The sequence below is a fragment of the Convolutriloba macropyga genome, chromosome 3 (assembly GCF_964194025.1).
Source record: "Convolutriloba macropyga chromosome 3, txConMacr16.3, whole genome shotgun sequence".
NCBI lineage: Eukaryota > Metazoa > Xenacoelomorpha > Acoela > Convolutidae > Convolutriloba > Convolutriloba macropyga.
In genome coordinates, this window is record NC_134470.1 from 37,002,418 (window position 1) to 37,027,644 (window position 25,227).

Here is a 25,227-nt window from a genome sequence, read left to right on the forward strand (position 1 = left end):
AAACCTACAATAGCGGATAAGACTAACTTTTCGTGAGCAATGTGCATAGCTGTGTCATTCGACTTGGTGGCATCAATTAACCTCTGTACTGCCGAATGTAGTGATTCTATAGAGGAATTCAGCTTTGATCTGAAACATCCAAAATAATCAGAACATAACCGACTAAGTCGGGCGAACTGCTCTTATACGACTCGAGGGATGCTAGTATTAGGGGATTAGGGAAGGGAGCGAAATGTGGGGGTCAGTCTCTGTCCTTTAAACACGCGCGTGCAAGTTTAAAAATGCCAGACCTCTGCAGTAAAGTGGTCTTTCCCGTTATAGCCACCCCCTCCCCCCCCCCCCCCAGCTTAGTGGTCACATAACCTTAAGCCCCCAATCATGGTAATTATACCATAATGGGGGCTATAATTTCGTGGGGGCTATAATAGAAAAGAGCCGCGTAAAGCTATACTATTCCACAATTCAGGGACTTTAATCCCACGCCCTAGATCCATAACAATCAACATACCGACTAACGTCGGATGAATTGCTCTCTCACGACAGGCTGGGATCAATTTAATTTAGGGCTGTACAGCTCAGAAATTTTTTGAGCGCAAAAATTCGGACCTGATAGTGGTACGAACCATCGACCTCCAGAATAGCAACCAGACAGACAACTTACCCACTCGGCTACAACCACATTGCAACTCAGCCGCTAACAATCACGTTTATATAAGTAACAAACATCATTTCAGAATAAAATCAATTGAAAGCACTCAAAATATTGAAGTCAAGCTTGAAAAAGTCACTTGAGAAGTCGCAGAATGTTCTAGAACAAAAGCGCAAAATTGGTCAAGCAAAAATTTTGCATTAAAAAAACAACACCTTTATAATAATAACTTCGAGAGCAATTAATACGACGATATCTCACTCGATCATGTAATTTGTACATCGCTGTTGAGTATTTAAAGCTGGGTTTTGTTTAGTGTCGTCACTTAATCCGGCTTCAAAGGCCCTTTGCAAACTGTCTTTTACAAACTGGGCGTAAACTATGGGCAATTCATGTTCTATTCGTTCAATACCATTCCAAGGTTTTTTTCAGGGATCAATTTCTGAATAACTCCGAATAAATTGACGGAAATGGATTTTGAATTAGAACTGATTCGTCATGGTTAGCTACCAGACTCTAGCACATGAATGCCTACACAGATCGAGATCCTCAGTTGAAAAAGCTTATCAGACGGTAAAAAGACGTTTGAGCGGAATTCTTCAGAAGAATCGCAATTGACCATTTTTTCTTATACGACTCCCTACTTTTTGTTGGCATTTTAGACGCAGGCGAAATCAAGAGAGAAAAATAAACATAAATGGACTAACGTTGGAAAAATTGCTCACTAAAGAGAGGCGGGGCAATTTAATTTAGGGGCTGTAGCCTAGATAAACGGTGCAAAAAGATCAGACGAACGTAGGGTTCGAACCCCAATCTCCTGAGTCCAATTCCGGATCGTTTCCGTTTGTGTAACCCCACCCTAGCTTAGTGGGTGCATATTATTTGCAACCCCCAGACGCTCGTGCCATATTTTTACATGACGATTTACTATGTAATGATAGGTGATCTGTTAACTGGGGGTTCCATAAAGTACTGGGGAAGGGGGGTTGCAGACGGAACAGATCATTGATTCCTTCACCTCGAAAGAGGCATTAACAAGTCGGCTATCAGAGCCTTGTCTTCCTATCGGCTTTGTTTGAACAACAAAATGTATTATTACTTTCCCATTATAGCCCCCCATAAAATTATAGCCCCCATTATGGTCTAATTACTATGATTGGGGCTATAGGTTATCTGATCATTAACCTGGGGGGCTATAATGGGAAAGACCCCAAAAATTATGAGGAGGTGAGTGAAAAAGTCACTTCAGTCAAAGATTATTCTATAAAAGCACAAAAACGTTCCAGCGAAAAATCTGCATAAAAAGACACACACGATTACAATAATTGCTTCTCATTCGAGAGGAACTAAAAACGTTTCTTTTCTCTGTTAAACGGGTTGTATGTTATCGAAACATTCAGACTTGATAATTTTGCAATGGTAAGAGATCAATATTGTTCGACATGTAATTTCTTTCAGTGGGGAAAATTATATCGATGAAGACTGATTTCAATTAGGAAAATGGTACCTTTTGATTCATTTCCATCACTACTTTAATACATAGCTGGCTGATTGCCTGAAAATAGCCGCAATAGCTTCGTAATATAAAACTCGAAATATTAAATTTGAATAGGACACATGCGAATAGCCCTTTATTAATGTACTATGTTGTAATTTGTACCGTCCTACTCTGCTTTGAAGTGAGATTAGCGAGCACCAACCGCAGCTGATCGCACAAAATTCACAAACAAAAACAAAATAACAAAAACGTGCATGCTTTAATTTTGTGTAATTAAGCCACTTAAATTGTGGAATCGGATTTACAAGAGTTGTTCCCAAATTCAACAGCCCAAGAACACATTATTCCACAAAATGCAGAACATAGCTGGCAGATTGCCAGAAAATAGCCGCAATAGATTCGTAGATCGGCAGTCTAAAAAAACAGTAAAAAAGACAGACCAAAAAAATTCGTCTTTTCATTGAAGGCTGATCTGTTATATTTTGATTAAAAATCTGTATAAGTTATTGGTGCCTCTATTAGCTGATCTCAAAAAACCTTCATTTAGAGTGACACACACCCATTTGACCTTATCTCTTTGAATTAAAGTAAATAAAAGTCAACTTCAAAGTGAGGAAGTCATTTTTGAGATTGACGTAAGTCAAGTGTGACCAAAAATTTAATCACGCGCATGAACAAAAAAATTCGCTCCACTAAGAGCGAAAAATGACGTCACACATGCAATTCAGTTGAAATTGCATGAACGAATGAACAAAAAGTGGCTGTGACGTCATATGGTCGTAACAAAAATCATGACGACGAAATAAAAAAACATAGCAGGACAAGTCCTGACGTACAATTCAAAGAATTTTCATTGACTAAACAGAAAAACTAGATCTAGAATGGACTATGAGTGAATTGAGAAAACCATTTTAAAAAAAAATCAGAACAAAAAAAATAAGAAATAAACAGAAAATCAATGTCAAAATGCCGCATGTGAACAAAAAAAACCACTAGCGAGAAATGAAAATTTAATTCAAACAAAAAACTAGGCCTACAATGAGCTGTGAATGGATTGGGAAAACCATTTACAAAAAATCCGATCCAAAAAATCGAAAAAACAGTAAAAATCAGAGTGAAATTGCCGCATGTGATCACAAAAAACCACTACCGAGAAACCGAATTTTTGTTCAAACACCGTTTTCTCACTCTACTTTAAAATTAGAGCGAAAAAAATTCACGCCGCAAAACCACTCGCTTCTTCGCTCCATTTCCTGTTTCGGCGTGACCAAAATCACTACTCCAATTTGACTTCAAAAATCATGAAAATGTGTGAACAGATCTTAAAAAAAGACAGCGCCCCAATACAATTCAAATTCTTTGAATTGTAAAAAAAACCAAGAGAAGGCCAATAATAGCCCCAGCTATCGCTGTGCGGCTATTAAAAAGACTTGTGGAATCGGGCAACCGATGAGTGAACCTAGATTACACAAATGAAGTCCCCTGACAAAATGGTTCATTTTACAATGGTAGGGGCGCTCGCTCGTAATGGCAGGATTTCTTTTATTCAATGCTAGACTTGAAAACTTGCAAAGCGCGTGTCTCCAACCAGGCTACGTGACTCTGCAAAATTGACAATAAAATTCTGGCTGATCTCAAAACGCCAATCGGTTCTGGACGAATGGCAGAAGTTCTCAGTGACTTCATCAAATGCCGTAGGCTATACTTACATTACTGCGTCGGTTGTGCTTTTGACGAGATCCGATCTAATCTGATATGTTTCAACTCGTCGCTTCACTCTCGAGAGATCGGCACAAATTTCTTTTGCCCGTTTGCTATCTCTCTTTCCATCTCCACTTTGGAAGCTGTGTGCATTCACTAAACAAAACCAACTCATCAAGTAACAAATCCTGGATTATTTTTGTTGACAAAATGCTGCGACAAAAAACTGCCAAAAATTGAATGGGTGTTGACAATTCAAAAGCTGTTTTCACTGCTACAATGACCCTGAAATCTAATTCTATGTATGTTAATAATTTTAATATATCTACATTACTTGTTCGAGTTGGAGTTATCGTTTTTGTTTATTTTCAAAAAGATATTTTATTGTGCCGCGGTTACAATAAAAAACTCAACTCAATTCGATTCAATTCAAATAAGCAAATCTTTTGAACGAGCATACAGGGGCAATCATTTTTATATAGTTCTTGTGATATTTTCATACCTTCATGCTGCAAATTTCAACCATTCAGATTGTCCCGTTAACATATTCATGATACACGCTATTAACGAGCACAAATAAAATACGCTAGTATTAATTATAAATGCTTAAGATATCATTCCGGTCTAAGCGGATTGTTCTATTGACAATGCTTGCAAAAGTTTATCTTACTAACGCGACTGAATTTCACCCACATTCCTGAAGAAAAAGCACTGGAAATTGGCCAGTTCAAAAAAAAACCATGACCAACAAACATTTTCTACTTAATTGAATGGTAGAATTAGCGCGAAGTTAACTTGGGTTAAAACAAAGGTGGCGAAGTTTCTCGCAAAAAGGCGAGATTGTTGCCGAGATGTAAGTTGTATTGTATTGTGAGCATGCCACCGATTCCTAATTCAATCTTCATTCTCTTGAGGCTTTCTACGTAAGGTTCACTTCTCACTTAAACTTCAGACCACTTCAGCCACAGCTATTCAGTTCTTGCAAAAATTCACAATTCACAACAGCAAATCTGACAAGTGATAGTTAAAATTGCTGTGTCGCTGCGATTATGCAGAAAACAAAACAATTATTACTAATAGACAGACAGGTACCAGTTTTTGTTTCATTTCATGTTAGAGAGAATTTGTACCTACCTACAGGTGGATCTCTGATCATATTAAAGGGTTGGTTTAGTTCCAACAAAATCACAAGTGGGTTCTCCGGAGTGGTCTTGGGAAAAGTGGCCATAGACTGTGAAGACATCTGCAACACCTCGCCATTCAGCAGCAACTTCATTTCAATAGAGGGATCGATGCAAAAACGACGTCTGATGTTGTTTTGCAACAGGGAGTAACTAAAACATCTCTTGCTAAGCAAAATAGAACACAATATCAAAAAAACAGTCACCAGATGAGCGAAAAATAGCGACAGCTGAATCCTCTCATCTCAACTGTTGCCAGGTTTCGATAAAATCGAAATTTTATTACAGCTACTGTTCGTCGGTTTTCTCTTCTCAATTGTTTTTTGATTTTGTTCAGTGGCGTTGATTGAATTATCATTAGATTCATAAACAATTGCTCTTTAGACGAGAGAGCGAAGAGCGAACGCTTGAAGACAAAAAGAGAAAACTGCTAACACGACCCAAAAATTGGTTCGACGAAGTACAAAATAGAAGCTAGAATTAGGGCAGCAGGGTAAAATAGTCAAAGCAAGTTTTAAAAAATCATTTTTTGAAGATAAAAAAGGCAATTTTCCAAAAAAAATAATGAACATTATTCAACGGAGAAGGTGAAAAAAGTCAATTAGTTGTTCCGACCCCACTTGTGGGGGGGGGGGGGGAGGAACTATATACCCAAATGGGTTTTTTTGTTCAGTCAATTTTGGCCGATCGATATATTCATCGTAGAGAAATGTGAGTGGTATCATTAAGAAGCTCGTCCAGCGTAGAATTCGAAATTAAAAAGATTTTTTTTGAATTTCGTTTTTTGAGGAGTTATCGAGGTTTAAAGTAAAGTGTGAACACGTGATATTTGCATTATTTTGTTCACTTTTACCGTAATTTTTGTTCAAAGTAAGGCTTTTCTATAAAGATGTTATTTCAAAATTACATTTCACGCTACAAAATGAAACAATTTTGTGTTACCAGAAGACCGAAAAAAAGCTAGTTCTGGTCTCGTGAGATACTAGTATAGACATAGATATAGATACTAGTTTACTATAAAAAAAACTCGAATTCAATTTGAGAGCTGTGTTTTTCAGAAAACTTTTCCTATTTTTTATTGTTTTTTCAGTCACTTAGAGACTAGTCATTTTCATATCGAGGTTCCTTTAAATAAATCTCATCTACAGTCACATGACAACCAATGAACGAGAAGTTCAACTTCAAGGAAACGCTCATGTTTTTTTGTTTTCGAAATTTTTATTGAAATTTTGATTTTCTTTTTGAGATATAACTAAATTTTGGGAGCTCTATGGCATGAACTCGCTATTTAAAATGCAGAGAAAAATATGGTTTAAATGACTTCGACACTTTCTCAAATTTCCGCTGATTTTTTTTTGTTTTTGCCTGTTTTCAATGTTGTTTTCATAATCATAGGACTTGTTGTGATGTCTTACTGCTGGCATATTGATGATAAACATCCTTTTCTGTCCATGGAGGCATAACGTAGTGTATTTTTTTACTTCCTTTGAAAGCTCTTGAATTTAATGGCTGTCGAGACTTTAATAAATTATTTTGAATTTTTTTGGACATTAACTAATATTAAACTAATTTTCGTGAGTCAGTATCAGAATTTTCCTCAAGTCAGTATCAGTAATGACATGACCTACTTTTTTCTACTGCAACTAAAATGAATCTTGCTAGTAGTTTCATCTTCTAACTACTAATTTTATGACTTCGAGGACTCGAGTTTTCATAATTTTTTTTTAATTTTTGAAAATTATTTTGGTAATTTTGGTTCGCTTTGAAATTTCATCACCTTAACCTAATATTAATAATTCTCAGTGACTTAAAGAAGGCGTGCAATGGACCATGGATAAAGTTTGGAGAGAACATATGGTTTAAAAGGCTTCGACACTTTCTTGCACTTTACCACTGAATTTTTGTTGTTGCCTGCTTTTGTTGTTGTTTTCATAATCATAACACTTATTTTGACGTCTTATTGATAAACTAAGAATGATAAACATCTTTATCTCCTTATTGAGGCATAAAATTGCGTATTTATTGATTTCCATTGAGAGCTATTGAATTTAGGGGCTATTAAGACTTAAAAACATTTTTGGACACTAATCATTATTAAAACATTTTTCATGAACTATAAGTTAGTCTCAGTAATGACATGACCACCCTCCCTTTTACTGCGTCCGAAAATACTCTGGGAAGCGGTCTTATCTGCTACATATTTGTTTTCTGACTTCGAACCCACGAGTTCTCATAAATTCAAAAAAGTTTAGGATATTTTTTGTAATTTTGGTTCCCATTGAAATCTTATCTCATTATCCTAATATTCATAGCTCACATTGACTTATAAAACAACGTCCAAAGAATCATAGATAAAGAGTTCAGAGAAACGCGTTTGGTTTAAATGGCTTTGACACTTTCTTGGACTTCTATACTGAATTTTCGGTTTTTGCATATACTTGTTGTTGTTTTCATAATCATAAGACTTATTGTGATGTCCTGTTATTGACCTATGATTGACAAACATCCTTGTTTTCTCATTAAGGCAAAACTTAGCGTATTTTTTTTGTCTTCCGGTCAAAGCCATTGAATTTAACGGCGTTGATATAACGGTTTTCTCAAAAATTTCGTGGTTTTATAATATTTGTTCATACTTCTTGATTTATTGAAGTCATATTGTTAAAAATTAGAAGAACCCCATCGCTGCTAAAGATTTATTTGAGATTACAAAATTTTTCACTAATTTTTTTTCCTTTTCTTGGCTTCGACACTTCCTCGCTCAATTTTTTTTTGAATTTGCTGTTTTTGCCTTCTTTTTAGAATTCTTCGTGTAGTCGTAAAAAGCTGACTGGTCGCATAGGTGACGTTGCCAATGTACTCAGTTTATAGCGAATAGTAGTAAAGTTTACGATGTTGTTCGTTCTAAAAATAGTACACTTTTTTTACTTTTCAGGTTTTGTTCTTTTCGTCAACTTGTAAGTTATTCTCATCCTTGAGAGGTTCCATCCAATTTTTTTAAATTCAGAATCTAATTTTTCATTGATATCATGTCCTAACTGATGTTTTGTTTGTTGGACAATATGCGTTTTCATAAACGTTTCTTTTTCTCTTCTTTTGTCATATTCGCTGAAAAATTTGTTTCTGCTTATTTTGTTGTTTATTTTCTCGTAGTCTTTCTAATGGCAGATCTTGTGAGTACTGTATTGAGACATGGTATTATGCAACTCCTTTAGTAGTTCGGTTTTGTAACGATTTTTTAAAACTCAAACGTCTATTTTTAATTATCTCATCATTAAGTCAAAAATGTAGATGAGCTCGGGTCGGAAAATCATGTGCGAACGCACATTAACGAGAATCCTTGTTCAAATATAGCACGCAGATAGCAAAAAATATCCTCCATTAACTAAAGAACGGCTGACGGATTGAAATGGGTAGAGAACAAAAAAGATGGCCCAATTACTTGTCACCCTCAAAAATTGTTCTACTCATCACATTCGTTGTTAAATATCGTAAACTCCGCCTCACTATTGGAGGAAAAATCGCATAATACTGATACCATAGCCAGCATATTGACGAAGCAGATGCAAAATCGGCTTATGCGGCAGAATACATAGCAAACGATACAGAACCGAGTTGATGGATATGCTGCTGCGATATATAGTACATATTTAAAAAAAAATCAAACAGGTATTTTTTTCAAAAATCCAATTGATCATTCTACTTTCATCCCAATGCTTAAATAATAACAGCCTTCACTATACAGGAGTCCTTTAATCACCTTGAAATTGTTAAGCGTAACCTTGAAAGACTAGTGAAAAATCATATATGATAAAAAAACGCATCACGTCATTCAGCTTAACACTCGCTGCCGATTATTTTAACAAATGACGACAAGCATATAATAGCAGCAAAAGAGCAGTGACAGATCGGCGTGAAAAAAAACCAAAAGAAAGTCGGAAAGTTACGCCAGATTTTTGTCACTTGAGAGTTACGAAATTCCGAAGACTGTTTTCCCCAAAACTAACCTCAATTAGCCCTATGGCATGAACTCGCTATTTAAATGCAGAGAAAAATATGGTTTAAATGACTGACACTTTCTCAAATTTCCGCTGATTTTTTTTTGTTTTTGCCTGTTTTCAATGTTGTTTTCATAATCATAGGACTTGTTGTGATGTCTTACTGCTGGCATATTGATGATAAACATCCTTTTCTGTCCATGGAGGCATAACGTAGTGTATTTTTTTACTTCCTTTGAAAACTCTTGAATTCAATGGCTGTCGAGACTTTAATAAATTATTTTGAATTTTTTGGACATTAACTAATAATAATTAATTTTGGTGAGTCAGTATCAGAATTTTCCTCAAGTCAGTATCAGTAATGACATGACCTCCTTTTTTCTAATGCAACTAAAATGAATCTAGCTAGTAGTTTCATCTTCTAACTACTAATTTTATGACTTCAAGGACTCGAGTTTTCATAATTTTTTTTTAATTTTTGAAAATTTTTTTGGTAATTTTGGTTCGCTTTGAAATTTCATCACCTTAACCTAATATTGATAATTCTCAGTGACTTAAAGAAGGCGTGCAATGGACCATGGATAAAGTTTGAAGAGAACATATGGTTTAAAAGGCTTCGACACTTTCTTGAACTTTACCACTGAATTTTTGGTGTTGCCTGCTTTTGTTGTTGTTTTCATAATCATAAGACTTATTTTGACGTCTTATTGATAAACTAAGAATGATAAACATCTTTATCTCCTTATTGAGGCATAAAATTGCGTATTTATTGATTTCCATTGAGAGCTATTGAATTTAGGGGCTATTAAGACTTAAAAACATTTTTGGACACTAATTATTAAAATATTTTTCATGAACTATAAGTTAGTCTCTGTAATGACATGACCACCCTCCTTTTTACTGCGTCCGAAAATACTCTGGGAAGCGGTCTTATCTGCTACATATTTGTTTTCTGACTTCGAACCCACGAGTTCTCATAAATTCAAAAAAGTTTAGGATATTTTTTGTAATTTTGGTTCCTATTGAAATCTTATCTCATTATCCTAATATTCATAGCTCACATTGACTTATAAAACAACGCCCAAAGAATCATAGATAAAGAGTTCAGAGAAACGCGTTTGGTTTAAATGGCTTTGACACTTTCTTGGACGTCTATACTGAATTTTCGGTTTTTGCATATACTTGTTGTTTTCATAATCATAAGACTTATTGTGATGTCCTGTTATTGACTTATGATTGACAAACATCCTTGTTTTCTCATTAAGGCATAACTTAGCGTATTTTTTTGTCTTCCGGTCAAAACCATTGAATTTAACGGCGTTGATATAACGGGTTTCTCAAAAATTTCGTGGTTTTATTATATTTGTTCATACTTCTTGATTTATTGAAGTCATATTGTTAAAAATTAGAAGAACCCCATCGCTGCTAAAGATTTATTTGAGATTACAAATTTTTTCACTAAATATTTTTCCTTTTCTTGGCTTCGACAGTTTTCCTCGCTCAATTTTTTTTGAATTTGCTGTTTTTGCCTTCTTTTTAGAATTCTTCGTGTAGTCGTACAATGCTGACTGGTCGCATAGGTGACGTTGCCAATGTACTCAGTTTATAGCGAATAGTAGTAAAGTTTACGATGTTGTTGGTTCCAAAAATAGTACACTTTTTTTTACTTTTCAGGTTTTGTTCTTTTCGTCAACTTGTAAGTTATTCTCATCCTTGAGAGGTTCCATCCAATTTTTTTTAAATTCAGAATCTAATTTTTCATTGATATCATGTCGTAACTGATGTTTTGTTTGTTGGACAATATGCGTTTTCATAAACGTTTCTTTTTCTCTTCTTTTGTCACATTCACTGAAAAATTTTTGTTTCTGCTTATTTTGTTGTTTATTTTCTCGTAGTCTTTCTAATGGCAGATCTTGTGAGCACTGTATTGAGACATGGTATTATGCAACTCCTTTAGTAGTTCGGTTTTGTAACGATTTTTTAAAACTCAAACGTCTATTTTTAATTATCTCATCATTAAGTCAAAAATGTAGATGATCTCGGGTCGGAAAATCATGTGCGAACGCACATTAACGAGAATCCTTGTTCAAATATAGCACGCAGATAGCAAAAAATATCCTCCATTAACTAAAGAACGGCTGACGGATTGAAATGGGTAGAGAACAAAAATGATGGCCCAATTTCTTGTCACCCTCAAAAATTGTTCTACCCATCACATTCGTTGTTAAATATCGTAAACTCCGCCTCACTATTGGAGGAAAAATCGCATAATACTGATACCATAGCCAGCATATTGACGAAGCAGATGCAAAATCGGCTTATGCGGCAGAATACATAGCAAACGATACATAACCGTGTTGATGGATATGCTGCTGCGATATATAGTACATATTTAAAAAAAATCAAACAGGTAATTTTTTTTTCAAAAATCCAATTGATCATTCTACTTTCATCCCAATGCTTAATTAATAACATCCTTCACTATACAGGAGTCCTTTAATCACCTTGAAATTGTTAAGCGTAACCTTGAAAGACTTTTAGCGAGTGAAAAATCATATATGATAAAAAAAAAACGGATCACGTCATTCAGCTTAACACTCGCTGCCGATTATTTTAATAAATGACGACAAGCATATAATAGCAGCAAAAGAGCTGTGACAGATCGGCGTGAAAAAAAAACAAAAAGAAAGTCGGAAAGGTACGCCAGATTTTTGTCACTTGAGAGTTACGAAATTCCGAAGACTGTTTGCCCCAAAACTAACCTCAATTAGCCCAAATATCGATTTAAATACTCCACTTGAGAGTTACAAAATTCCGAGGACTGTTTGCCCCAAAACTAACCTCAATTAGCCCAAATATCGATTTAAAGAACATTGCTACTATTTATCTAAGACCTAATTAGACACCAAAGGCTCTGAGCCCTGATGTACAATTGTTTTCGCTAATCTGGAACTGCCTTTTCATCAAAATAATATTGCAGACAAACTTTTGAAACTGATGAATCTGATCTTAGTTTAAATAATTTTCCCGGAACTAAGTTGGGGCAAATGGTAAAAAACTTTTGAAAAGAATTTCCCCTGGGATGGTCCTTAATTGTCAAATCGAAAAGTAGTGACGCAAAATGTACAGCAGTGAAAACTATGGAAAAGAACGAAAAAATCTCAGAAACAGCTATTTGCCAAGTAATGACATCGCAATCTCTAAGAATTTATTTTGAGCATCATTTAAAAGAAAAGGCCGATCAAAAAACTGGGCATGAAATAGCCAATTTTTATTCAATACCATTTCTTACTGAACTTTAATATAAGAGCGAAAAAATCACGCTGCAAAATCAATCCCTTTGTCATAACATTTCCTCTTTTGGTGTAATCAAAATCACATTGGGAAATAAATTTATGGAATTATGAAAATGGATGAAAAGATCTCAAAATACATATCTGAAAGAGTATCTCAAAATACCAACTGAAATGATTTTAAAGAACAATAAAATATTGAAATTACTGATTCTGTCCATAATATATGCAAATGGCATAAAACACTCCAGAAAAAAAGGAATTGGTTATTAAAAAACAAAAACAAGTATTCTTTGAACAAAAAAATGACGTAAACTACTGAATGTATTTTCCCTACGCACAATATTTGTCGAATCTTTTGCAATATTAAATGAGCGGCAACCAAGTTGACAAGATGAGCAAATTAAAAATCAATTAAGCGTTTGCTCAAACAAAATAAATAGTTGAATTTTCCGACACTCCCTCATCTCATATAAGCTTCAAGTTCTGTATGTATATCAATTCTCTTTCACGGTCTACAAAAAGAGCTGAGCGAGATGCTGAACCGTAAAAAAAATCGAAAATGCCTTGAAAAAACGCATCAGGGATTTTTCACCATAACAAATTTACCTACAATAATCAAACTAAAATTCGAATTTTTCAATCACAAGCTAAAAAAAAGTTGCATAAAGGGATCTCAGAATCAGTCGATTTTGTTATTGGATTATTCAGCAAGTAAGAACAAAAACAAAAGCATCAAGCACTAAGAATTCAAGACAAAAATTAAAAAAAAACTTAGCCACACTTGATCCGTTTGACAAACATCAGGATTGAAAAAGAAACAAGAAAAATGGACAGGATTCTTTTCCAAGCATCAAATAGTGTTCTAATTTGGTGTGTAGTTTCAGTTATATTCTAAAATTATACTCGACTCATCTTCTAAATCAAAGGCTAACTGCTTAAATGAACTTTTTTATCTTATTGCATTTAGAGTTAATGACTCGGCTTTATCGTCTTATCCGTTTATTTTGATTTTACTCTTTTGCCCTTAGCCGTATTCACTACATTGCGTAATGCAATAGGTTAAAAAAATCAAAATCTATTGAGAATTCAAAACCCATAAATGAAACAGTGATTCCAAAATCCATCTGGATAATATTGTTAGAAATAAAGGTTATAATTCAGATACTGGTTCGATGCAGAGTATCAATAAATCCATTATTCACTCAACAATAGATAAAAACTTTTACAACTTTCCATTTCTACATTATGCGATACATTCCATATTAACCAATAACAATGTATTACATTTGATCTCTTTCATATATCCAGGCAAATATATTCAGGCCGAAAATGTAATCACTTATCGCTGATACTGCGCCGCTATAGAAATCTAGAGCATCATGGATTTGAAAAATGCAGAAATTTTTGAACAGCTGAGTCCTCATTTTTCATGTACTCATTGTTAACGTAGTAGCTCCAACAGCAACCATTGTAGCCATATACTGGCAATAAATTTTTTTTTAAATCTCAACATGTAAATTCGAATAACCCCAAGGTTAAAGTTACATGTTGTAATATTATAAATCAAACATACTACATCATTCCCTTGAATAACTAAACAATAATCATAATAAAAAACTAGGGTTCAGTTTCTAGTTCTCGTGAACTATTTTATAAAAAAAAACTTTTAAAGCCTTCAATTTTTTTGTCCATTGGAACTCGTTCGTGTCTTTTTTGCATCTCTTCCTTTAATTCTTTTTAAAATTTTTTCTTTGATTTTTCCTTTCTTAGAGCTCTTGGAAGTTTAATCCATTTCCGAACGAAGTTTCTTATAATTGAATTTTGACTCCATTTTGATTTACATTTTGTTGTGATAGAAAAATCATATGTACGATTATTAACTTTAATTTCTGAATATTTTTTGGTCTTGTATGTTTGTTTGTTGGACAATATCGAAAAATCTATTTAATGAAGTTTTTGCTATTTGGAGTTCTGCGGGAAGTATTTTATTTTCAAGAAGTAGTTTATGAGCACTGTCAAATTTTGTTCGAAACAAGCAAACTTTTATGCCCCATCTAATTTGTTTGTTTATTCTGTCAATTGAGTAGGACGGCAAACTTTAAAAAAAATATTGCACTAAATTCTAAATGCGATAAAACAAGTGATCTAAAGAGATTTATTCGAGCCTTTAAAGGTATTTGATTGCGTAACAAATAAATTGATCTGATAGCTAAAGCCATTTTACTGATCACATTATTAAAATGTCTTTGGTATGTCAACTCTTTTTCAAGAATAACACCTAAGTATCTGCATTCATCTGTTGGTTTCAATGAATGACTATTAAATTCAACGCAATTGACAGTTGGTAACTTTTCACTTTTGAAAACCATTATTTCCCTTTTCCCTTCATTTAGAGTTAACTTGTTTTGTTTCATCTATTGTTCAGTTTCCATCAATATTTTTTCAGCATTTGCTTCTAAACACTGTTCATTTTTTTCATGATAGAAAATTGTGTCATCTGCAAATTGTAATACATTCGAACTTTTCCCTATTTCCTCACCGAAGTCATTTACATAAAGTATGAATACTAGTGGTCCTAGTACAGTGCCTAGTGGAACACCATGATTAATAATTGTCCAGTCGGATTCAACTATTCCGCTTCTAACACACTGTTTCCTGTTAATTAGAAACGAATTCAATAAGACTCTTGCGTTTTCTCCAAAACAATATTTTTCAATTTTTTGAATAAAACTGTCCAAGGATATTGAGTTAAAAGCTTTCGCTAAATCCAAAAAGATTGTTAAGACTATGTCTTTTTCCTCAACATAATGATTTATTTTCTCTGTCAGTGCAATTATTGTATTAAGACACGACTTTTGTTTTTGGAAACCAAATTGCTTTTAATTATTTTATTCATATCTAAATGTTCCGACACTTGCTCCAAGAGAAGTCTTTCAAAAATTTTTGCTAACGTTGGAGTGACCGAAATTGGTCGATAGTTTTCAGGGTTATGCCTGTCTCCTTTCTTATAGATGGGAGTGACATAGGCTTCTTTTAAAATTTCAGGGAATGTGTTTGCGTTTATACACTCATTAATAGCAAACTCTAAATGGGTTCCAATGGACAACATACAATCTTTCAATGCCGAAGGTGGTATATACCCTGGTCCATCTGATTTTTGTGCTGATAGTTTGTCAATAATTTTGTATAGTTCTCTTCTGGTTACCGGCCTGAAATTGAATTCATTTCCCTTAAAATTAAAAGAAGGCAACTTAGGAGCAATTATTTTGCCCTTGTAAAGTCCAAGACGGGCAAAACAATTATTCAAACAGTTAGCAATGCTTTTTTTATCTGATATTACGTTATGGCCCTCTTTCAGCTTTGCAATTTTTTCTGTCTTATTATTTGCGTTAATTTTGTTCTTGATAAATTTCCATTGTTCTTTTGAAGTTAGGAGATTCTCGAAAAAGTGATTTGTACAATCGTCAGATGCTTTACGCAATTTTCTATTAACATTGTTTCTAAGTACTTTGTAGCTGCTGAAGAGCTCTTGATTAGGATCTTTTTTCCATTAATTGAATACACGATGCTTTTCATTAATGAGACTACGCAGTTCTTTTGATAGCCACTTTGTGCTCTTTTTTTGTTTTCACTTCTATATTTTTCAAAGGTACGTGACTATTTAAAAACATTTTGGAAAATTTCAATAAATTTATGAAAAATTTCATTTGCTCCAATGATTTTGTACATTAGTGACCGGTCTTGCAAAGCAATATCACGGTAAAACTTACTTCTTGTGTATCTCTTTTTATCTCGCATTAAAAATTCTGTCTTCTGCTGCTTCCATTCTAATTTCAATGATGATTGATATACAATAGTGAAATGATCATTTTCAAGTATTGACTCTATTATATCTGTTTCGAAGATTTGATTTTTAGAGATAAAGCAGTGGTCGATTAAAGAAAATTTTACTCCATTTGTCCATGTTGCCTTTTTTGTGTTTACATACTAAAGCCCGTTATCTGCAAGGAAGTTGTTTAGTAATTGTTTCCCAGTTTCTTTAAGTATATTTATGTTGTAATCTCCAAACAGGATTAGATTGTCAGTGCTAGAGTAAAAATTTGAAATATCTGATGTCATTTCATCAAAGAAGAATTTTGAAAGGTTTACGTTTGAACAATACGCCACATTTATGAGCAGTTTTTCTTTCAGAGGCTCAGTTACTTCTATCCATAGTGATTCAAAAAAACTCCGGTTGATGGTGTTCAAGTCATTTCTTATTTTGATTGAAAACTTCTTGGGTATCCATATGCCCACACCTCCCCCTCTTTCCAGTTCAGTCGATGATCTCGGCTGGTGAATAAATTGATGATTACTACTCAAAAAAGAATCTCGAATAGTATTGTTCACTTTAATCCATGTTTCGGTAACAGCTAGGAAAGACAACTCGTCGATAGTTGTCAAAAAATTTGATAACTTTTCGTATTTATTATTTAGGCTTCTACAATTCATGTACCAGAACTTGAGATTATCGTCTGTTCTGTTGTTTTCTTTGTAGTACTGGTCTATTGTTTTCAATTTTTCTATTTGAGCTGGGCCAGGGTTTGTTTCAATATCTCCACTTTTTTGCAGAATAATTGATATGACGGATAATAAATACGTAATACTGATGAAACGGAACCCTAGTGAAAACAAATTATTAAAATAAATCTGACAAAAATTAAATTTTGGTTTTTTAGTATGATTTGAGTGACTTTTGAAAAAAGCAACTTCCCCCCTTTACAAACAAAGCCTATTATTAAAATCACAAACAAAACTGATGTTTTCTTCAAAAGAAACATTCAACGTTTCTATTAAAGAACTAAGAATTAAGTCACCCAAATGTATTCGGACTATTGAACTCATTCGGACTATTGAAGTTATTCCATCCCCTTTTGAATGCCAAAAATTTCCATTTTCCTGTTTAGGACGCATTTGTCTCAATGATATATCGTTTGATGAACAGTTGTAGCCAATAAAAACTGTCTGTTCTTGGCATAAACTTGTTTAGTTTCTTTGTCTTTGTTGCCATCAATAATTTTTGTCAACATTTTCTCATTTTGTCCTCTCAAAAAAACAATTTCTGACATTGCTTCGTCATATAGGGATTTGCTGTTGTCTAGAGCTGTTTGGAGTTCTGTATTTGCTTGCTTGTTTTTTTCTAAGTCTTTTTTTTAGTTCTGTTATTTCATCCTGTTGCAAGTTACTAGTATCGAGTGATGATCTTTTGTTCTCTCTTAGTTTTAGAATTTCTTGAATAAGTTTATCTTTGTTCCATTTCGCTAGAACAGCCGCTTCCATTTTGTCGCTGGATACACTGGGCTTGGTTATAATACACTAGTGACTCATTCTGATAAAAAAAACGGTGAGAAGAAAAAAAAACAACTCAAAACTTTGACCTAAAAAAGACCTGAAAGTGAAACAATTGTTAATTTTTAAAATATTGGATTGGTCTCACCAGATGAAGAATACTAAAAGAAGTCCCAGATAAGAGTGCCGAATAGTCGATTCCAATTAAGATAATGAATGTCTTGTGATTAGTGCAAAAAAAAAACTAATAAGTTGTCTTCAGGAAGAAAAAATTCAAAGGTGTATGTATTTGTGAAATTTCTATGCAGCTGATTTACAGCTGCTGACAAAAATTGAGCTGCTGACAAAAATTGTTTATTTTCTTTCACACTTTTGCTTGTCCTTGACATTTAGATTTGCTTAAACTGCTACTTAAGCTGTTTTCCTGTAATTGAGCACAAAATAATTAAATAAGAAGTGTTGTAATATTTTCATTACGAATGATGCGATCCCGATAATGATTGAAACTGTGCATGCGTGTTTGTGTAAATTTGTCACGGAGACTTGTGCGTACTGATTGCATATCACGCAAGGCTGACTCTACACTTCAGGAAGTTTACCAAAAGAAAACCGTTGATATCAAAGAATTTCAAACATTTTCAATTGGATATCCTCATGATTTCTTGACGTGTATGTGACATTAATGTCATATAAGGCAGATAATCAATCTGGCATTTTTCATATATAAACGATTAAGCAGATCAAAAAGTGGAATGTCAAGACCAATGACTTGAGTCGGATTATGTATAATTGACATCCAGCTAAATTTCTTCGAGATAATGGTTGATCAATGGTTCGAGCAGATCAATCTTAAGAGTTGATTAAGCTAAAGCTAAGTCCGATCCAGCAGCACATAGCTACTCAATCGGAGTTACCTATAGCTATCCATTCATTAGGCATTGGTACGGGTGTAGATCTGTAGAGATTGAGATCGATTGCTCCTGTACCGAACGGAATTGCCAATGACAAATTGACAATCTATCCTCTACAATGTCAACTGTTCGGAGAGCTAACGTTTAACAGTATGTTCATAACTGATTTGTTGGTATTGCAAACGAAAACAACTTGCTTGTTTCAATCTGGCAAGTCAAAAACGCTTCACAATATCTTCAAGCGCCGTTCGTGGAAGTAGAGCTAATGGAATTAATTTTCTGCTCATTGTGATTTTCTGCTCAATCTAGCAGCTTCTCCGCGGACTCGTTAGAGACAAATTTCTTGTTTTTCACGACCGATAAACCGTCAACGCTCGCGACCTTAAGCAATGAACCCAAGGGCACATAGGGTCTATATTCAGCCCACGGAAGAAAAGAGCCGAAGAGTTGAAGAATTTACAAAAATGCATAATTCAACGGAAACGTGCAATAATAGTAGACGTCCAAATCTCTCCCTTTGTCACTTCCTAACCGCACTCACAAAACCTCGGCCACCAACCCCGCCCCCAAAATTTGGGTTCAATCCCGACTGTCACATACCTTTTTGTCGATCACCAGATATCGATGCCTTTAAAACGTGTGGAGAGGCGCTGCAATTTTCTGTTTTTTAACGTGACGCTGTTTTAATTGGAATCGACAATGTGAACAAAGCTGGATGCTCGCCAGAAGATAGCCGCCATTGATTCCCATAACCTCGATTGGGATTGAAAAAAAAATGGAAAAACAGATTTTTAAAGTGAGAACTAAATTGACTTCATTTTACTGTAATACATACTCTTGTTACTTAATGAGTGGATAAAGAAGCTAGTCTCAATACCAATAAGCATTGAAATGGCGACTAAGATTTGCAAGAACAAACATCAAAGGGCATCTAAAATTGTGATTTATCCCGTTTCCAGTTTTGATTCCGTGTTTCGGTACCGACACTGTGTTCTAGATTGCTTTGCTGAGCAGTCAAGGTTTTAAAACACTTTGAGCAGAAGGAGCGACCAATGGAACTAGCCCAGAGAAATCAAATAGACTAGCAGGCCCGCAAAAGCATCACAAGAAAAACAATTAGAAGAATAGGTTTAAAATTGAGATTTTTTTCGTACCAGCTTGGGCTCTAAGCCATGTCCCCCGTTCAACAGCCAGAGGTAGTACGTTACGTTACCGATGTGTTTGGTTTAGTATATTACCCCAAGTAACACCATTTTTTTAATCAAAGCGTAACTCATATAAAACATTAATCTACATGTTTAAGGTGCGGTAAAGCATGCGAAGTTGAGGAGCTACAACATGCAAAAGAGAAAAGAGAGAAAAGAAAGAGAAAAAGGGTACAAGAGAAATAAAAAAGTGAGAAAAAAGTGAAAGTGAGAAAAGAAATTGAAAACTGAGAAAAGAAAGTGAGAAAAGAAAGTGAGAGAAAAAAAGAAGGATAAAAGTGAGAAGACAATGTGAGAAAAGAAAGTGAAAAAAGAAAGTGAAGCAAAGAGAGCGAGGAAAAGAAATTGAAGAAAAGAAAATGAGAGAAGAAGGGAAGGAAAAAAGTGCGAAGACAAAGTGAGAAAACAAATTGAGAAAACAAATTGAGAAAACAACGTGAGAAAAGAAAGTGAAAAAAGTAGGAAAAGAAAGTGAGAAAAGAAAATGAGAAAAGAAAGTGAGAAAACAACGTGAGAAAAGGAAGTGACAAAAGTGAGAAAAGAAAAATAAGAGAAAAGTGAGAAAACAAAGTGAAAAAGTGAGAAAAGAAAGTGAGAAAACAAAGTGAGAAAAGTGAAAAAAGAGAGTGAGAAAAGAAAGTGAGAAAAGAAAGTGAAAAAAGAAAGTGAGGAAAAGAGAGTGAGGAAAAGAAATTGAAGAAAAGAAAGTGAGAGAACAAATGAAGGAAAAAAGTGCGAAGACAAAGTGAGAAAACAAATTGAGAATACAAAGTGAGAAAACAATGAAAAAAGAAAGTGAAAAAAGTGGGGAAAGAAAATGAAGAGAAAATTGAGAAAACAAAGTGGAAAAAAAGTGAGAAATGAAAGTGAGAAAAGAAATTGAGAAACGGAATTGAAAAAAGAAAGCGAGAAAAGAAAGTGAGAGAAGAAAGTGAGAAGAGAAAGCGAGAAAAGAAAGTGAGAAAAGAAAGTGAGAAAACAAAATGGAAAAAAATGAGAAATGAAAGTGAGAAAAGAAAATGAGAAAAGAAAGTGAGAAAACAACGTGAGAAAAGGAAGTGACAAAAGTGAGAAAAGAAAAATAAGAGAAAAGTGAGAAAACAAATTGAGAAAACAAATTGAGAAAACAACGTGAGAAAAGAAAGTGAAAAAAGTAGGAAAAGAAAGTGAGAAAAGAAAATGAGAAAAGAAAGTGAGAAAACAACGTGAGAAAAGGAAGTGACAAAAGTGAGAAAAGAAAAATAAGAGAAAAGTGAGAAAACAAAGTGAAAAAAGTGAGAAAAGAAAGTGAGAAAACAAAGTGAGAAAAGTGAAAAAAGAGAGTGAGAAAAGAAAGTGAGAAAAGAAAGTGAAAAAAGAAAGTGAGGAAAAGAGAGTGAGGAAAAGAAATTGAAGAAAAGAAAGTGAGAGAACAAATGAAGGAAAAAAGTGCGAAGACAAAGTGAGAAAACAAATTGAGAATACAAAGTGAGAAAACAATGAAAAAAGAAAGTGAAAAAAGTGGGGAAAGAAAATGAAGAGAAAATTGAGAAAACAAAGTGGAAAAAAAGTGAGAAATGAAAGTGAGAAAAGAAATTGAGAAACGGAATTGAAAAAAGAAAGCGAGAAAAGAAAGTGAGAGAAGAAAGTGAGAAGAGAAAGCGAGAAAAGAAAGTGAGAAAACAAAATGGAAAAAAATGAGAAATGAAAGTGAGAAAAGAAAATGAGAAAAGAAAGTGAGAAAAGAAAGTGAGAAGCGAAAACGAAGAAAAGAAAGCGAAGAGAAGAGTGAGGAAAAAAAGAGTGAAGAAAAGAGTGAAAAAAAGAGTGGAGAAAAGAGAGTGAAGAAAAGAGTGTGAGAAAAGAAAGTGAGAAGTGAGAAAAGAAAGTAAAAGAAATGAGAAAACAAAGTGAGAAAAGAAAGTGAGAAAAGAAACTGAGAAAAGAAAACGTAGAAAAGTAATTGAAGAAAAAAGTGAGGAAAACGGTGAAAAGAGTGAAGAAAAAGAGTGAAAACAGAAGAAAAGAGAGTGAAGCAAAGAGAGTGAAGAAAAGAGAGTGAGAAAAGAAAGTGAGAAAATGAAGTGAGAAAAGAAAATGAGAAAACAAAGTGAGAAAAGAAAGTAAAAAAGAAAGGAAGGAAAAGTGAGAAGACAAAGTGAGAAAAGAAAGTAAGAAAAATGAGAAAAAGTGAGAAAAGAAAGCGAGAAAAAATAGTGAGAAAAAAAAGTGAGAAAAGAAGGTGAGAAAAGAAAGTGAGAAAAGAAAGTAAAAAGAAGTGAAAAAAGAAAGGAAGGAAAAGTGAGAAGACAAAGTGAGAAAATAAAGTGAGAAAATAAAGCGAGAAAATAAAGTGAGAAAAGAAAGTGAAGAAAGAAAGGAAGGAAAAGAGAGGACAAAGTGAGAAAAGAAAGTGAGAAAAATGAGAAAAGAAGGTGAGAAAAGAAAGTAAAAGGAAGTGAGAAAAGAAATTGAGAAAAAAACTGAGAAAAGAAAGTGAAAAAAAGGAAGGAAAAGTGAGAAGACAAAGTGAGAAAGGAAAGTGAGAAATGAAAGTGAGAAAAGAAGGTGAGAAAAGAAAGTGAAAAAAAGAAGGAAAAGAGAGAAGACAAAGTGAGAAAAGAAAGTGCGAAAAATGTGAATGAAAAAGAGAAGAGAAAGCGAGAAAAGAAAGTGAGAAAAGAAAATGAGAAAAGAAAGTGAGAAAAGAAAGCGAGAAAAGAAAGTGAGAAAAGAAAGTGAGAAAAGAAAGTGAGAAAAGAAAGTGAGAAAAGAAAGTGAGAAACGAAATTGAAAAAAGAAAGCGGGAAAAGAAAGTGAGAAAAGAAAGTAAGAAAAGAAGTTGAGAAAAGAAATAGAAAAGAAAGTGAGAAAAGAAAGTAAAAAAGAAGTGAAGGAAAAGTGAGAAAATAAAGTGAGAAAAGAAAAAGAAAGAAAGTAAGAAAATAAAACGAGAAACGAAACTGAGAAACGAAATTGAGAAAAGAAAGTGAGAAAATAAAGTGAGAAAGTGAGAAAAAAAAAGTTAGAAAAAAGGAGAAAAGAAATTGAGAAACGAAAGTGAGAAAAGAAAGTGAGAAAAGAAAGGGAGAAAAGAAACTGAGAAACGAAATTGAGAAACGAAATTGAGAAACGAAATTGAGAAAAGAAAATGAGAAAAGAAAGTGAGCAAAGATAGTGAGAAAAGAAAGTGAGAAAGAAAGTGAGAAAGTGAGAAAAGAAAGTGAGAAAAGAAAGTGAGAAACGAAATTAAGAAAAGAGAGTGACAAAAGAAAGTGAAAAAAGAAAGTGAGAAAAGAAAGTGAGAAAAGAAAGTGAGAAAAGAAATTGGGAAAAGAAAGTGAGAAAAGAAAGTGAGAAAAGAAAGTGAGAAAAGAAAGTGAGAAAAGAAAGTGAGAAAAGAAAGTGAGAAAAGAAAGTGAGAAAAGAAAGTGAGAAAAGAAAGTGAAAAAAGAAAGTGAGAAACGAAAGTGAGAAAAGAAAGTGAGAAACGAAAATGAGAAACGAAATTGAGAAAAAAAGTGAGAAAAGAAAGTGAGAAAAGAAAGTCAGAAAAGAAAGTGAGAAAAGAAAGTGAGAAAAGAAAGTGAGAAAAGAAAGTGAGAAAAGTAAGTGAGAAAAATAAGTGAGAAAAGAAAGTGAGAAACGTAAATGAGAAACGAAATTGAGAAATGCAACCGTTCAATAGCAACCATAATTTGTTGCTCAAAGTTTTGGATCTCAGCTTTAAAGCTTTGCTGCAGTCGTTTTATTGGTAAAGCAGTCATTTCTGAAAGTTATGTTTAACAAAGAAAAACGAAGAACGTTTTAGCCAAGAAAAGTGAAGAAGTTTTAGCGAAGAAAAGTCAGCAGGATAACTGAATTGCAGGATAAGAGTCTGAGACAAGGAAAGAAATCTGAGCAAAACCTCACAAACCTTAAGACCAGTTCAGACCTGCCCACCATAATTAATTTTGATCACCAATGGATGCTTACCAAATCATCGGCCATCTGGGATATGCAAAAATAAATGCATTAGGTATAATATTTAAAAAGAACAATCAGTATTGCATTAAAGCAACTCAATGTAGTGGTTAACTTCAGTTAAATGTCAACAACTCAAGGTCTCACACGCGTGCACGGAAACACACACACACATACATCCATACATACATACACACACACACACACACACGCAAACAGGTTCACACACAAACACACAAGGATAAAATGCAGTGGTTGTACTCCACGCCATGGTTAACTTCAGTTAAATTTTACCAGCTGAAGGTCATAAACACACACACACACAAACACACACACAAACACAGTTAAATAGACGTAAGCGGTCAAGTTAAAAGAACGTTCGAAAACAAATCGAACGTTTGAAAACCAAGCAAACGTTCGAAAACTAATCAAACGTTCGAAAACGAATTGAACGTCCCAAAACCGAAAAGAGCAAAATGGCCATTTGAATGCCTACGTGTACAAACACACGCGCACACACATACGCATGCACGCTCACGTACACGCACGCACACACAAATAAAACACATTACTCACACGCAAGCTGAAACCAAGCCACACGCTGCATGTTTAAGGACCGTTAAAACGTCTGTGAAGATTGGCGCTTAAACATGGTGGCATAGGATGTATGCATTACGCTAGGCTGAATGTTTAAGGGACGCTAAAACATATGAAGATAGGCGCTTAAACATGGTGGTATACCATTCGAGTTAGAATTAATATATAGATTTTACTTAAAATGTCAGAAAGCGTCGAAATGAGGTAAAGCGAAACAAATTGTTATTCGACAAAAAAAAGTACAGAGCAGGACAAGTCCTGAAATACAATCCAAACAATTGAATGAAAAACTTAGACCTTCTCTACCCTAACAGCAGAACAATTGAACATTACCAGCCAAAACGACAAACAATCTCAAAAGCTGAGAAACTAAAATAATAAAACGAACTAAACAAAAAGCTAATCATTGCCAAAACTCTTCCTTTTACACTAGAAGCCCAATTTGATACATTTAAATATACCCACGCACAAGCCTTAAAAAAGTTAATTGCCAAAGATAGAAAACCTCAAGAAATACGACAAATGCCTACAAAATAGAAAATTGCAAAATTAAAAAAGATTCTAAATTTTGCAACATTAAAATCTTCCAAAGCATTTCTTAGTCCAGTGACCCAACTGCAAGATCTAAAAGAGTTTAACTGTTCCGTTCAGATCAATTAACTCACAAAAAGGTAATAATTTTCGGAAAAATTAAAAACCTAAACCGACAAATGTCGGATGAACGACAGGCAAGACAAAGGGGCTGTCGCCTAAATCAATTTTTTTATTGGTGCAAAAAACCTTGCCCCGACGTGATTTGAATCGCTGACCTTCTGATCCACAACCAAATGCACTAACCACTGCGCTACGAATCACTTAACTCCGCTATTCTGCAACCGACTTTATATTAGCAACTTCGAGCAATAGAGATCACTCAAAAATGAA

General features: G+C 34.1%; 1 protein-coding gene across 1 annotated transcript in view; it reads right to left on the reverse strand.

Annotated features, from left to right (window-relative positions):
* Positions 1–25,227, reverse strand: part of LOC142336181 (uncharacterized) — a 545,590-nt gene that overhangs the window by 51,760 nt on the left and 468,603 nt on the right. The window contains exons 8-10 of the mRNA XM_075384812.1: positions 4,983–5,182; positions 3,857–4,004; positions 28–129 (exon numbers count right to left, since the gene is read on the reverse strand). Of these exons, the coding sequence (XP_075240927.1) occupies positions 28–129; positions 3,857–4,004; positions 4,983–5,182 (450 nt within the window). The remainder of the gene's footprint in view (positions 1–27; positions 130–3,856; positions 4,005–4,982; positions 5,183–25,227) is intronic.